The sequence below is a fragment of the Protopterus annectens genome, chromosome 15.part0 (assembly GCF_019279795.1).
Source record: "Protopterus annectens isolate FY-2018-M chromosome 15.part0, PAN1.0, whole genome shotgun sequence".
Taxonomy (NCBI): Eukaryota; Metazoa; Chordata; order Ceratodontiformes; family Protopteridae; genus Protopterus; species Protopterus annectens.
This window is the reverse complement of record NC_056749.1, coordinates 416,704,380-416,717,280: the sequence shown is the minus strand read 5'-3', so window position 1 is coordinate 416,717,280 and position 12,901 is coordinate 416,704,380. Positions and strand designations below refer to the sequence as shown.

Genomic DNA, 12,901 nt, shown 5'->3' with positions numbered 1-12,901 from the left:
AGGCCTTTTAAAACGGATAACTATGCAATGTCTTTCCTAATCAAGCCTGCCTGAGATTATTCCATGTAGATCTCTCTGACTTGAATTTCCTTCTGATATAGCAGTCTATTCCATGATTTTTACTTATGTTCTATAATGAAACAGTCTCTTCCCTGAAAGAGCTGTCCTTCTAAGATGTCTCTTTTTCATATGATTTGCAGCTTGAATCATGATTGACAAAAGCTGTACAGTATATTTACTCTGGCAGCCTGTGTTGTGTTTTCTCTCTTTTTCCTAATTTATATAGAATACTTGTTCAGTATTCAGTATCCTGACATGTTCTGCACAGAACTTATACTGATAGACCTAAATAATTTTCATTACTCAGTGATACATTGTTTTCATCTTACTTTTATAAACAAAACAACTAAATCAAAATTTGTCATCAGAAAAAAGATAAACATCTCTTTCACCCATTTTTACATACAGTGAGTAAATAGACAGCAGTATTTCTCTTTATGGAACAGAACTGTGCAATTGAATGTGTACTCCTGGGTAATGTTTCGATATTCTATTACAGTGCATGGAGCGTACTGATTATGCTCCGATATCCAGAAAAAGACATCTCAGTCAAGTACCTCTATAGTGTGAGACCCAATCTTAGCAAAGGTTAAGCATGCTCTGCTTCCTGTTAAGAGCAGCTATCGTGCTAAACAGCTGAACCTGCCTGTATTTGCCAGCAAATGATGGAGGCAGAAGTAAAAGAAGCCTTTTTTTCTGCCTGATATCTCTGCCAGTAATCTGTCCCTGACTTTCTTTGCAAAATAAGAAAATATGCTATGCTATCTTTCTGACAGCACTCGCTAAGTGCTTTATGATTGTGAAAGTCAGCAAAACACTTAGTCCTTTTTTCTTTTTTTTTCTCTAACTAGTTGTACATGGAGCAGATAAAGCTCCATGCACTACAATGAACTGTGTTCTGTTCTCCAGTCATGACCATTAGTATGTGTTCTCAATATGGATGCTGATATTCACCTCTCAAGCTTTCCTGTCAGGGTGAATTTCTTGGCAGCCATGTCTTGAACACAAAATTAGTCAGTTATGCTCAGTAATCCCATCATAATCTTCTTTTTATTACTACTCAGCTTGTTTTCTTCAGGTTACTGATGTCTGTCCAACAGTGTTTCCAGTTTCCATGCCTCTGAATCTGATGTCAAAGTAGCAGTTCTCAGATCCAGGACTCCATTCCACAAAGGCTGATACCCTGTTTCAATGTCTGCAATGGATTTTTGCTGTCAGGCACTAGATGATCATTTAAGGTTCTGAAGGCATATCTTTATCTTCTTACTTCCCACATCACCAGGAAACTTGATTTGTTTTAAGACTACCTTTCAACCTTCATTAAAAGAGATAACTCTGAAAACCTTCCATTCATGTAAGCCACCAGGGTTGGGGGACTGACTATTTCCAGAAAAATCCATCTTGGCTGCATGGATGATGACTGTACTGAGATCAGCTCTCACCCTCTGGGAAGATCAAGCAGATTGCAGTCCCCTCAGTGGGATGAATAGTCAGCAGGTTTTGAGGAAATGAGCATACAAGACAACAGAGTCTCACAAAGCCTTTCTACTGTGAATCCTAACTTCTCTTTTATAAGAGATTCCATTGTATTTTCATTGACTAGGAAAGGCTATATTAAATTAACCTTTTACTCTTCCTGACTGCTAACTATGACCAAGAACACAGAATATATTAGCTAATGCATAATCTGTACAAAAGTCTCCAGATCCACGTCAGCTTCAGAGCAGTACAGAGTCAGAGTTTTTCTACTCCCCTATGTTTATGTAATCTGGACTTTGACATTGTTTCTGAAGCTAAATGAAATGATCAAAGGCAGACACAGTGACAACACAAACTGGATAAGAACACACACAGAGGTAATGAATCCAATAAAAGTTTTAATAAACTCCAAACAGCACAAAAGGTAATGTAAAGCACTTTTCTTCTGGTCGATTCACCAGACTTCCTCAGATCGTCCTTGTCTGAGGAAATCTGGTGAATCAACTAGATGAAAAGTGCTTTACATTACCTTTTGTGCTGTTTGGAGGTTATTAAAACTTTTATTGGATTCATTACCTCTGGGTGTGTTCTTATCCAGTTTATAGTTTCTGAAGCTACCATCTAAATAATAAGTAGTTCATTTCTATGTCTCTATTAGCAGCTGTTTTAATGGTGTTTTTTAGCTGACCTACAGATCTCTTTAGCGTTAATTTAGGACTATAGTATTTTTTATTCCTTAAGTAATGTGAATAAATGTGTTTATTTAATAGAATGTTTAATGAATTGAAGCAATATATATATATATATATATATATATATATATATATATATATATATATATATATATATTAAAATGTGTAAGATAAATTAAGAAAATGTTAAAACCTAATATTAAATAGGGAAGAAATGTTTATTGAATAATTGAATGAATTGATTGAATTGTTTGTGAATTGTTTGTGATAATTGGTTTATGAGATGTATATAAAAATGCTTGAAGCATACATTTATTGTGATCCCTTGAAGGCGAAAGGCCGAGGTACCAGATCGCATTGTTAATAAAAGAAAACTAAGGAATATATTGGTAAAGTGCTTGGACTTGTGTTTTGTTTCGAAAATTTATACTGTGAAGCTGTGGATGTGCTTGGTATTGAAGTGAAGTATTTGGACTTGGCACTTTATCTTTCTGTTAAGATGTCACAAACAACTATGGCTTCTGGGCATCATGATGTGCCTGGGACTATGTATTTTGCTGACTTAATGAATGAACGTGAGAATAAATTTACTCTTGTGGATCCGTGGAATGTTGGAAATAATAGCCAGTCAGATGATTGCTTCCTAAAACTAGAAAGGCTGATGGCTAAAGAAATTGCTCTTTTTCTTGATACCCGTCTTCTTGAAAAGTACATAAGTTTAAATTTGACACCAAGAAGGCTTCGAATTGATCGGCTCCCTGCAACTGATTTTGCGGAAGAGGAACAGGACCTCTTCAATGAGTGGAAACAAGCCTCCCTTGAATGTACAGGTAAATGGCTTCACATTTTGGTAAAGCGTAACTGTAGAGCTCATGAAAAATTGAAAACTGAAATACTGCGTTTACAGGATGAGGTGGTGGAGGAATCCTGTTTTAAAATGCAGTTTTCTAAGATAAATGATAAAATTACCAAATTGGAAGCTGATATAATACAACGGAAGAGAAATAAGTTATTACGGGACATTAGAGACTATGAAACTGGCACCTTATTTTCCTGGCAACATGAGCCTACACGTAGAAGGTCAAAGGTTAGAAAAGGCATGCCAAAATGACGGAGCATGTCAGCGTCTTCAGGGGAGCAAGATGGAATAACTGTTACCAGTAAAAATGTTACTTTTGCGAACTCTGTAGACTTTGTTAGTTCAGAAGGTGAAGGCATGAATGATGCATCAGCCCTTGTGAGGACTGATAATTCATTTCAGAACAGCAAAAATAATCAGGGAAGAAACGGTCGGAAGGGCAGGAATCGTTTCAAGTGAAAATCTCACTGTGAGTGAATATGATATACGGACATTGTGTATTATTAATTTATCGAATTTGTCTCTTGATAATGAAATGAGAAATGTTTTATCTAAAGGTTGTAAATTTGTACCAACTTTTTTTTCCCTCTATTGGAGATGTGTATTTGGAACTTAGAACCTTCATTAGAAAATTATATTTAAAAGTTTTCTTTCAGAACAACAAAACAGTTACTAATGTGAAAAATATGTCTATGAATGTGATTGATTCTGAATGTGATGGAACATTTGAAGAGAGTGAAATGGATGAGTTATTAAATTTGTCCATATATGAGTATGAATTTGATTCTGACTTTCATGAAGCTGATAATGTTGAAACTTATAATGCTAATGAGGAGGCAGTGTATGGTGATTTTTTACATACTGGTTATGGAAAGTTAGAATTACCTTATTTGGCTTCAGATAGTAATTTTACACCCAATATTAAAGTACCTGCGATTACTACTTTTTTTAAAGTGATATTCAAGGAAATTTCCTTGGCTCTGGATGAATTTAATAAGAGTAGGAAACAGTATAATTTAGATAAGAATGAATGGATGGCGCTTAAAAACCTGATTAAGCTGAAAAAAGATTACTTCTTTAAATGCGCTGATAAGGGTGAAAACTGGGTGATTCTAGATAAGGTGAAATATTGTAAAATGGTGACGGATTTATTACACAATACCGTTGAATATAAAAGATTAAGAAAAGACCCAATACTAGAATTTAATGATGAATTGTTAGCTTTACTGGAGCGAGGGGAACATCTAGGTTTCTTCAATAGAAAAGATGTTTTAAAATTGTTTATAAAGAAACCTAGAACATCTATTTTTTATGCTCTACCAAAAGTACATAAATGTTTGGAAAGTCCTCCTGGTAGGCTGATAGTATCGGGTATAGCGTCATTATTAAGTAATGTTAACATTTTTTTGGATTTCCACCTTAAGAAATATCTGAATAAAATTACAGCGCATATTTCTAATACTCAGGAATTGTTGGATAAAACTTCTAAGGTAAAATGGTATCAGGACTATTATTGGGTAACTATTGATGTAAAATCACTTTATGCTAACATTAGTAGGAGATGGGGAGTGGAAGCAGTGATGGAAATGCTGAGAGATGGGCCAAGGACTACTTATATTGTGAACCTTTTGGAATTTTGTTTAACCCACAATTATTTTTGTTTTAATAATGAATTTTTCCTACAGTTGAAAGGGACTATGATGGGGGCTGCTTTTGCGCCCTCATATGCTATTATTTATATGGGAATTTTTGAAAAACAATTTATTTACCCTACTGAATTCTACAGAAAGAATGTTATTGTGTATAAATGCTTTATTGATGATCTTTGTATGATTTGTAAGGGTGAAATTGCTGAATTTTTAGATGTTTTTGAGACCCTAAACATGAACAAACATGGATTAACCTTCATGAATTTAATAGGGAGAAAATTAATTTTCTGGATGTAACACTATATAATAATTTAGATCAAATTGGTTTTAGACCCTTTAGGAAGGATACTGCAGTAAATATGTTTTTGCATGCTAATAGTATGCACCCAGAACATCTGTTAAATTCTTTACATTTTGGTGAATTTAAAAGAATATATGATCATACTAGTGATGAGAGGGAGAAAATCATTGAATTAAATGATGTTGAAACCAGATTAAGTGAGAGGGGGTATAAAAAAGATATCTTACTTAGTTATAAAAGGAGACAACTTGGGGAAAGAAATGAGGGTCCTTGGAAATGTGTTAAACCAAGATATACCATGGAAAAAATGATGTCTTTAAAATATAATGAGAAAGAAGATGCTGTTGGGGAAAAATTATTTTTTGTTATGAAATTTACCCCATTTTCAGAAAAAATAAGGAGAATAATAATGAGATATTGGTATTTAATTAAGGAGGATGAGAGAATAGGTCATTTATTCCCAGAATATATTACTTTCTCATAAAAAAGGGGAAAGAATATTAAAGAATTGTTAAATTATAATTTTATGAAAGGGAATGAAACTAATAATTTGAATTTGGGTACATACCAATGTGGACACTGTAGTTTGTGTGATAGGGTGATGAATGTAAAGAAGATTAATGGTATTTCTATTAATCCCAAATTTTATTTCAACTGTAGGTCAGTGGGTGTAGTTTATGCTTTATGTTGCTCTTGTAAAGACATTTGGTATATTGGGCAAACAAAAAGAATGGTTAGAATTCGTGTTTTAGAACACTTAAGAGATATTAGAAATTGTAGTGAAGTAAGTCCTGTGGCACAGCATTTCCTTGAAAAACATGGGGGCTCTCCTGGTAGCCTAAAATTTTGTGTCTTGGGTAAACCTTTTTCCATAGGAGGGAGTAATTATTCTCAAAAATTATTGGAATTAGAGACAAAAATGATTTTGAAATTTAAGACGCTAAAGCCCTTTGGGCTGAACTTGGAACTGGCTATTTAATTTAATTTAATGTAATTCAATGTAATATAATATAACTTATATAAGTTAATATAATTAATGAATATATTTATATAATTGTTTAGTAATGTGAATAAATGTGTTTATTTAATAGAATGTTTAATGAATTGAAGCAAAATATATATATATATATATATATATATATATATATATATATATATATTAAAATGTGTAAGATAAATTAAGAAAATGTTAAAACCTAATATTAAATAGGGAAGAAATGTTTATTGAATAATTGAATGAATTGATTGAATTGTTTGTGAACTGTTTGTGATAATTGGTTTATGAGATGTATATAAAAGTGCTTGAAGCATACACTTATTATGATCCCTTGAAGGCGAAAGGCCGAGGTACCAGATCGCATTGTTAATAAAAGAAAACTAAGGAATATATTGGTAAAGTGCTTGGACTTGTGTTTTGTTTCGAAAATTTATACTGTGAAGCTGTGGATGTGTTTGGTACTGAAGTATATTTTCTATTCCTACTCTGGCACAATGCTGGTCCAGAAAGCCATGAGAGTCATCAGTTTCTGAATGATAATAACTAAAAACATTTTTTTTTTCCCTGAGTTATTTGTCACGTTCCACTTTAATAAAAAACAGAACTCCAAAAGACCTTTGATAACTTTTATTGATTCAAACGTAAGAAAGCAAATGCATCATAACTTTATCATAAATTCTTTTCTTTGCACATCATCATAACATCATATGAGCATCGATAAGGGCAGCGTCCTCCACCTGCTCACTTATTCTTATATTTCAGGCAGCGTTCAACTGCTCACCTTCATCCCAAAACCTCATTCCCATCCAAAACCACCAGCTGCAAGCAGTGTCCATCCACTCACTTCCCCCACTTCTAGCTTCCTTCCTTCTAAATTGTACACCGGGGGGGGGGCAGAAGAAGGACAAGCCTGTCCCTCTTCTCTGCCCATGCACCTCTCCCAACTAAAACCACCATAACACACAATAACCACAGGAGGGCCAGGTAGGCAACAAAATCACTCCAAAATGTGCTTCTCAAGGCAGATCCCAACCTCAAAAACCCCTAAGACTCTCCCCACTGATACCTCACTTCCTCCCTTCATCCTTCCACTATTTAACTCTTCCTTGTCCTAACTGCATTTATAGAACTTGCCTTTACTACCTATCCTTTCCAACCCCAACCTTCCCTTACCCACTCATCTACACCCCCTGCACTAAAGATGCCCTGTAGCAAATTTGTCTGTTCCAAACATCGGTTATTCTACTTCTAACATGAATCTCTTTGTTCATAGCTGCTTTTTAGTCATTGCTTTGCCTCAGCATCTTGCAGTCTTCCTTTTTTTCTTACCTGTGTATCTGCTTACTTTCCTACCTCCCTTGCATTCCTTTTCTTCCTCTTTCTTGCTTGATATAGCTTGTTATTTTTTGATTGGGAATCATTTTACCATTTACCTTTAATGCACTGCAGAATACAGTAACTCTTGCTTAAATTCTCAGTATTAGTGCTGTTAGGTGGATATTTCTAGAAGTTCATTTATGATCTTGTCTAAGCCAGCAGGTTAGAAGTAGACTATACTAAAACCTCACTGTTACAAAATCATAAGTTGCTATTAATTTAATACTGTTGCCAGTACTGGGGTCTCCCCACTGATTTGTTTTGATCCCTGTGGCAGTAATATAAAAATGGGGTGTCTAGTGATATAACATGTGATGCCTTAGCACAAGGAGGAAGTGTTATGAAGGTGGGATGGAACACCTATGATGCACAATTTAGCAGTACCATCAAGCTAATGGTAGCAAACAAATCAATGTACTTTTAGACCTATATGTATGAAAATAACCTCAGCTGAATGGTACATGGGAAGAACCTCCTTTCATCATTTATGCTTCAGTTATTCTATTTTAGTTATACATCCTCAGTCTCCTGCAGAACAGCATGTCAAGGACATTAATGTTTTGCTGAGAGTGAAATGTGAAAAGTTTCACTTCTGAGATGTGTTGCACATTCACCTTATGCATTTACGGCTACATTCATTAGTGCCTCGAGCTCTCCTGTTACCATTCTCACTTTTTGTCAACAGTTTGCTCAAGTTATCATAGGGGAACGTAGGACAAGATGTAAGGACACTGACATAGATAACTATACGCTCTCACTTTGGGTAAAATGTTTGACAAAGGAAGTTGCACTTATATTGGCTTCTAGGTTATATGTCCTTCAAATATAGAACAAAGCAATATTAATGTTTTAAAAAACAAGTAAGATAACATGAAAGCAGAATTGTTGTTGTAAAATATACATTATTTTGATTAATATGCATAAGATGCTAACAAGAGATGCGTTCCAGTGGTATGCTGGGACAGAAGTTCAGGAGTAGTAGAAGAAAATGTAGACATTCAGAAGATTCAAGACAATTAGGATACTTGTACCAGGTAAGTGATACCAGAAGGACAGAAGTCAAACTCAATCAAGGATAATAATTAAAAAAAAAATTAAAAAGTGCAATAGACAGAGATTTAAAAAGTATGCAGTAGTGCTTAATTTATATAGATTCATGATGGTCAACTTTTGCAGGTATAAATGTGTACTATTTTTTTCTAAACTCAAAATACAGAAGTTAAAACAAAGTTCCATTCTGCTTAATGGAAATATAAACAAAGCTGCTAAGAATGGGGGATTGCAGGAAATATGTGACTTGTATTAGAGATATAATCGACTACATTTCTTAGTTTGTAAACTAATTTTCCTTTTCTGTTTCTTTGCAGCTGTTTATCATTCTTTGTGGGATTAATTAATGAATAAAAAAAGTTGCTACAGCAAAATGGAAAACATTACACACTGTGAAAATGAATCTGTACAATTTCAGTTGCTTCTTTATGCTGTGACATACCTGATTATATTTATACCAGGTCTTCTAGCCAACAGCATTGCACTTTGGGCTTTGTGTGGTTATATCAGGAAAAGAAGTAAATCGGTGATCTTCATGATTAATCTTGCCTTTGCTGATTTTGCACATGTGTTGTCACTACCTCTCCGAATATTTTATTATATCAATCATACATGGCCTTTTGGACATTCCATGTGTATGCTATGTTTCTACCTAAAATATCTGAATATGTATGCAAGTATTGTATTCCTTATGTGCATAAGCATTCAGCGCTGTGTGTTTCTTAAGTATCCTTTCCAAGCAAAAACATGGAAGAGAAGGTATGACATCATTATATGTGCCTTTATTTGGATTATTGTTGGTCTTTGCTGCTTACCGTTTCTATTTATGAGGAATGATGGGCCTGCCCCTCCCAACAGCAGTTTATGCTTTGCAGATCTTCCTACTAAACAAATCAATTTGGGCTCTTCTGTTGCTATGCTAACAATAGCTGAATTAGCAGGATTTGTGATTCCCAGTTGTATAATTTTTACATGTGCATGGAAAACATTGGAAACTCTCCTGTTGAAAAATAAAGTTTTTGCAGGTGATGCTGAAAAGAAGAGGGCTCTAAGAATGGTTATAATGTGTGCTTTGGTTTTCCTTTTCTGCTTTACACCATATCACATAAACTTTCCTTTCTATCTAATGACGAAACTTAACATGATCATGAGCTGTCCTCACCGTAAAGTAATTCTTACATTTCATCCCATATCATTATGTCTTGCAAGTCTGAATTGTTGCTTGGATCCTATATTATACTACTTTATGACAGCAGAATTCAGAGAACAGCTATCAAGACATGGAAGTGTTCTTACACGTGGCCGACTCATGAGCAGAGAAAGTGGATCCTCCATTAAAGACTAGACAAAAAAGACATCACGTTTGTCAAAAACTGCAATAGTAAAATGCAAGATTGTATTACAACTGCATTCTGTGGCATTACTGCAACATCAGATCCTGTACAAGATTTCAAAAGTTTTCTTTGAAATCATCTCTAGTGAATGAACCTGGCACACCTTGAACCTGATATGATGTGTTGCACAGAGTATGCCTTTGAAGAAAAATAAAATCCTTACAGGATTTTCTGTGCCTTATTGTAAGGCATATTCTAGCTTAGCAGCTTAGCAACATCAACTATTTCCTAAATTCAGTCTGAATATTGGAAGTACAAACACCAACAATGCATCGCCATTTCTTAGCAAAACGTGGATAACACTGGGATGTCACATAAATGACTACACAATTTGTTTTGTGAGTTCAGAAAATGTCTACTGACTTTTTAGGATCATGCCAAAGAGGGATGGTTCACTTGTGTTTGACAAACTTGTTTTGCATTGGGTTACTGTGGAAAGAGAAAATGTTGACTTTCAGTTTAAAAGCAACAAGAATGAAAATATCTACTGGATTAATCCGGTCTGAATGCATTTATTCAGTTAAGACTGTTTATGCGGGTTGATAAACATATTATTGAGGACTGGTGTTTCCTCATCCTGTTCACTTTTCCAGCCAAAGCCAAATACGTCTTACTAAGGAACAGCAGCCACTGAGAACATATTTATACCTGGAAAATTCATCTGTGGAAATTATTTAAAGATACGGTTCTTATTCTACTTCAATACTTTAATAATTCAGAGTATTTTAGCTCATTACAACAAAAACAAAAAATAAACTGTAAACACTGAATGGTCTCTCTGTGTTCCAGTAAAATAATATCCAATATAGTAAAGCACACAAATATAATTCAGTCGTGTGAATTCTGTTAAAAAATATTTATTCAAAGTGGGAAATGTGGCTATTAAAAGTTCAGTTACTATTAAATTCAAATACAAGCCAAAGAATGTATTATAGGAATTACTCAAAATTTTTATAAAGTGTGTGTCATCATTTGCTTTTATAATTTTCTCATCTTTGGAATCATGTACAAAATTATTGCTTCCATGTAAAAATGTAAAACAACTAGAACACAAAAGTGCTTATAGTAGCCTTATTCATGTGACCCTCTATTTGTCTGAAGTTATATAAAGTATTTATTATTTTTTTGTTATGCTTAAAGTAGTACAACATTAGCCTTCGTAAGATGCTGGAATTTTTTAAAAAATTCCACTAGTGACACTACAAATCTATGTTTGTAGTTATGCTGAACAAGCAGATAAAGACATAGTCAGAAGAGTTGTTGTCTCACTGAATTGAGTGTGTTTCCATTTTAGTAAATGAGCAGAGGACTGCTGCGATAACGCATAAGGATGGAATAAGTGGAAAGGAGATGAAGTCTGGTTCCTGGCCCTCGTGCCAAATGCCTGTCCAAGTGTGTTTATATAAGAATAGTTCCATTTTGGAAAATACCATCCTATTCACATAAAGGAAAAAATCCTAGCTAGATTATATATAATTCCTACGAAACAGCTATTATCAAATTCTTCATGCTTTTGGACAGTTTTGATCGACCTTTTTCCAACAGCTATCACCTTTGAAAGAATTAACACATATCTATATGGCTGAGATGGGGTCTTTGATTACAGTATTAAGCAGTTCTCTAAGAGTAGTGTCCCTGACAGATAGTATTAGCTTTAACTATGTACTCAGATATTGCTTGTCTCATGTAGAGTTATATATAACTTTCCCATTTTATGTTATAACTTCAGAAGAGTGCAGGCATATACATGACAAGTGGTTTTAAATTACAGGATACTCGATCCCTTAATCAATAACAGTAAAATGAATCGATGTCCTGATGTAAACAAATAAATAAAAGCCTTCTAGTTGGTACTAACATGATACTTCCTTTATCTATAGTAAATTTTGTACCTTTGCACATAGAAAGGCATGATGGCATCCCAAGTCAGGTCATTGCCAATTTAAAAAGAACAGAAGAGTATATCTGTTTATTAATGATCAAATATCAAGAGTACAGTTAGAAAAGGAAAGTAGTTAATCACTGCCCTGTTAAAAGGCTGACTATAGGTACAGTGCACGCATCTAACATTTTTCTTAAATAAAAATGCACAGGATACCTGGATGCTCTATGAATAATGTTGCCTTACTACATACGACATTACTAGTGAGGGACCAAGAATCAAAATTCTTGAAACAGAATAATTTGGACAATATGCACTAAATGAAAATGAGATGAACCTTAACTGCCAAATTAATTTTCAAAAGATTCTTTGAAGTCCAAACCCTAAGAGCTGTCATTCATCTTTTTTTATGGGCACAGCTTAGACTGGTTTTATAAGAGTATTTTTATGATCTATTAAATTTAGCTGCAAGTTACATCAGCCAAACATGCTTAAATGAAAACATTTTATTGGATTTATTATATTAAGTTTTACAGTATATAAAATGCTCTTAATTTCTTGTTTAAATGTGTTTTCTGAATTAAATATAAGCCTGGAATACTGAATTTATAGTATTTGGTAAATGTGAACTCTTGTCTCTGAACACATTTGTATCAAGCCAGTGTTTTAAATATCAGTGAATGTCTCTACCAACATGAATTATATGCTACAAGTGTTTTTGTTTTTTCAGTGTTTAACATTTTGGTTTTGTTCTCCTTGCCAATGCCATGCTGTAAAGTGTGTTTATGTCTATAGTCTTCAATTAAAGATAAAGAATGTTAAAGAGGGCAGCAATTTGCAAATGATTATAAGAAATGCTTCTTCTCTGTTCCAAATTTCTATGAGTGAAGTCACATGTGACATGACTATAAAGCTGAACAGCAAATCACACCAACTGGGCCTCGAGTCAAAGGAACAAGTGTATAATTCAACAGGAACAAAGTTAATAAAATTCGCCCACATGACTCAGCAGCTAAAAAATAATTGCTTTATTAGTAAATGTACGTGCTTTCGCGTTCTGATCCGAACGCTTCCTCAGACTTTAATAAAATCACTTTAAACAACTACTATTAATATAGAGGATAGTCATTAAAGACAACCTATAGAATGTCTAGCTTAATT

The 12,901-nt window shown here is 34.0% G+C and overlaps 1 protein-coding gene across 1 annotated transcript in view; it reads left to right on the top strand.

The window, feature by feature from the left end:
* Window positions 1-12,582, top strand: part of P2RY10 (P2Y receptor family member 10) — a 343,312-nt gene extending 330,730 nt beyond the window's left edge. Inside the window, exon 4 of the mRNA XM_044057151.1 lies at window positions 8,782-12,582. Coding sequence (XP_043913086.1) covers window positions 8,811-9,809 — 999 coding nt within the window. The 5' untranslated portion in view covers window positions 8,782-8,810 and the 3' untranslated portion in view covers window positions 9,810-12,582. The remainder of the gene's footprint in view (window positions 1-8,781) is intronic.
* The last annotated feature ends 319 nt before the right edge of the window (window positions 12,583-12,901 follow it).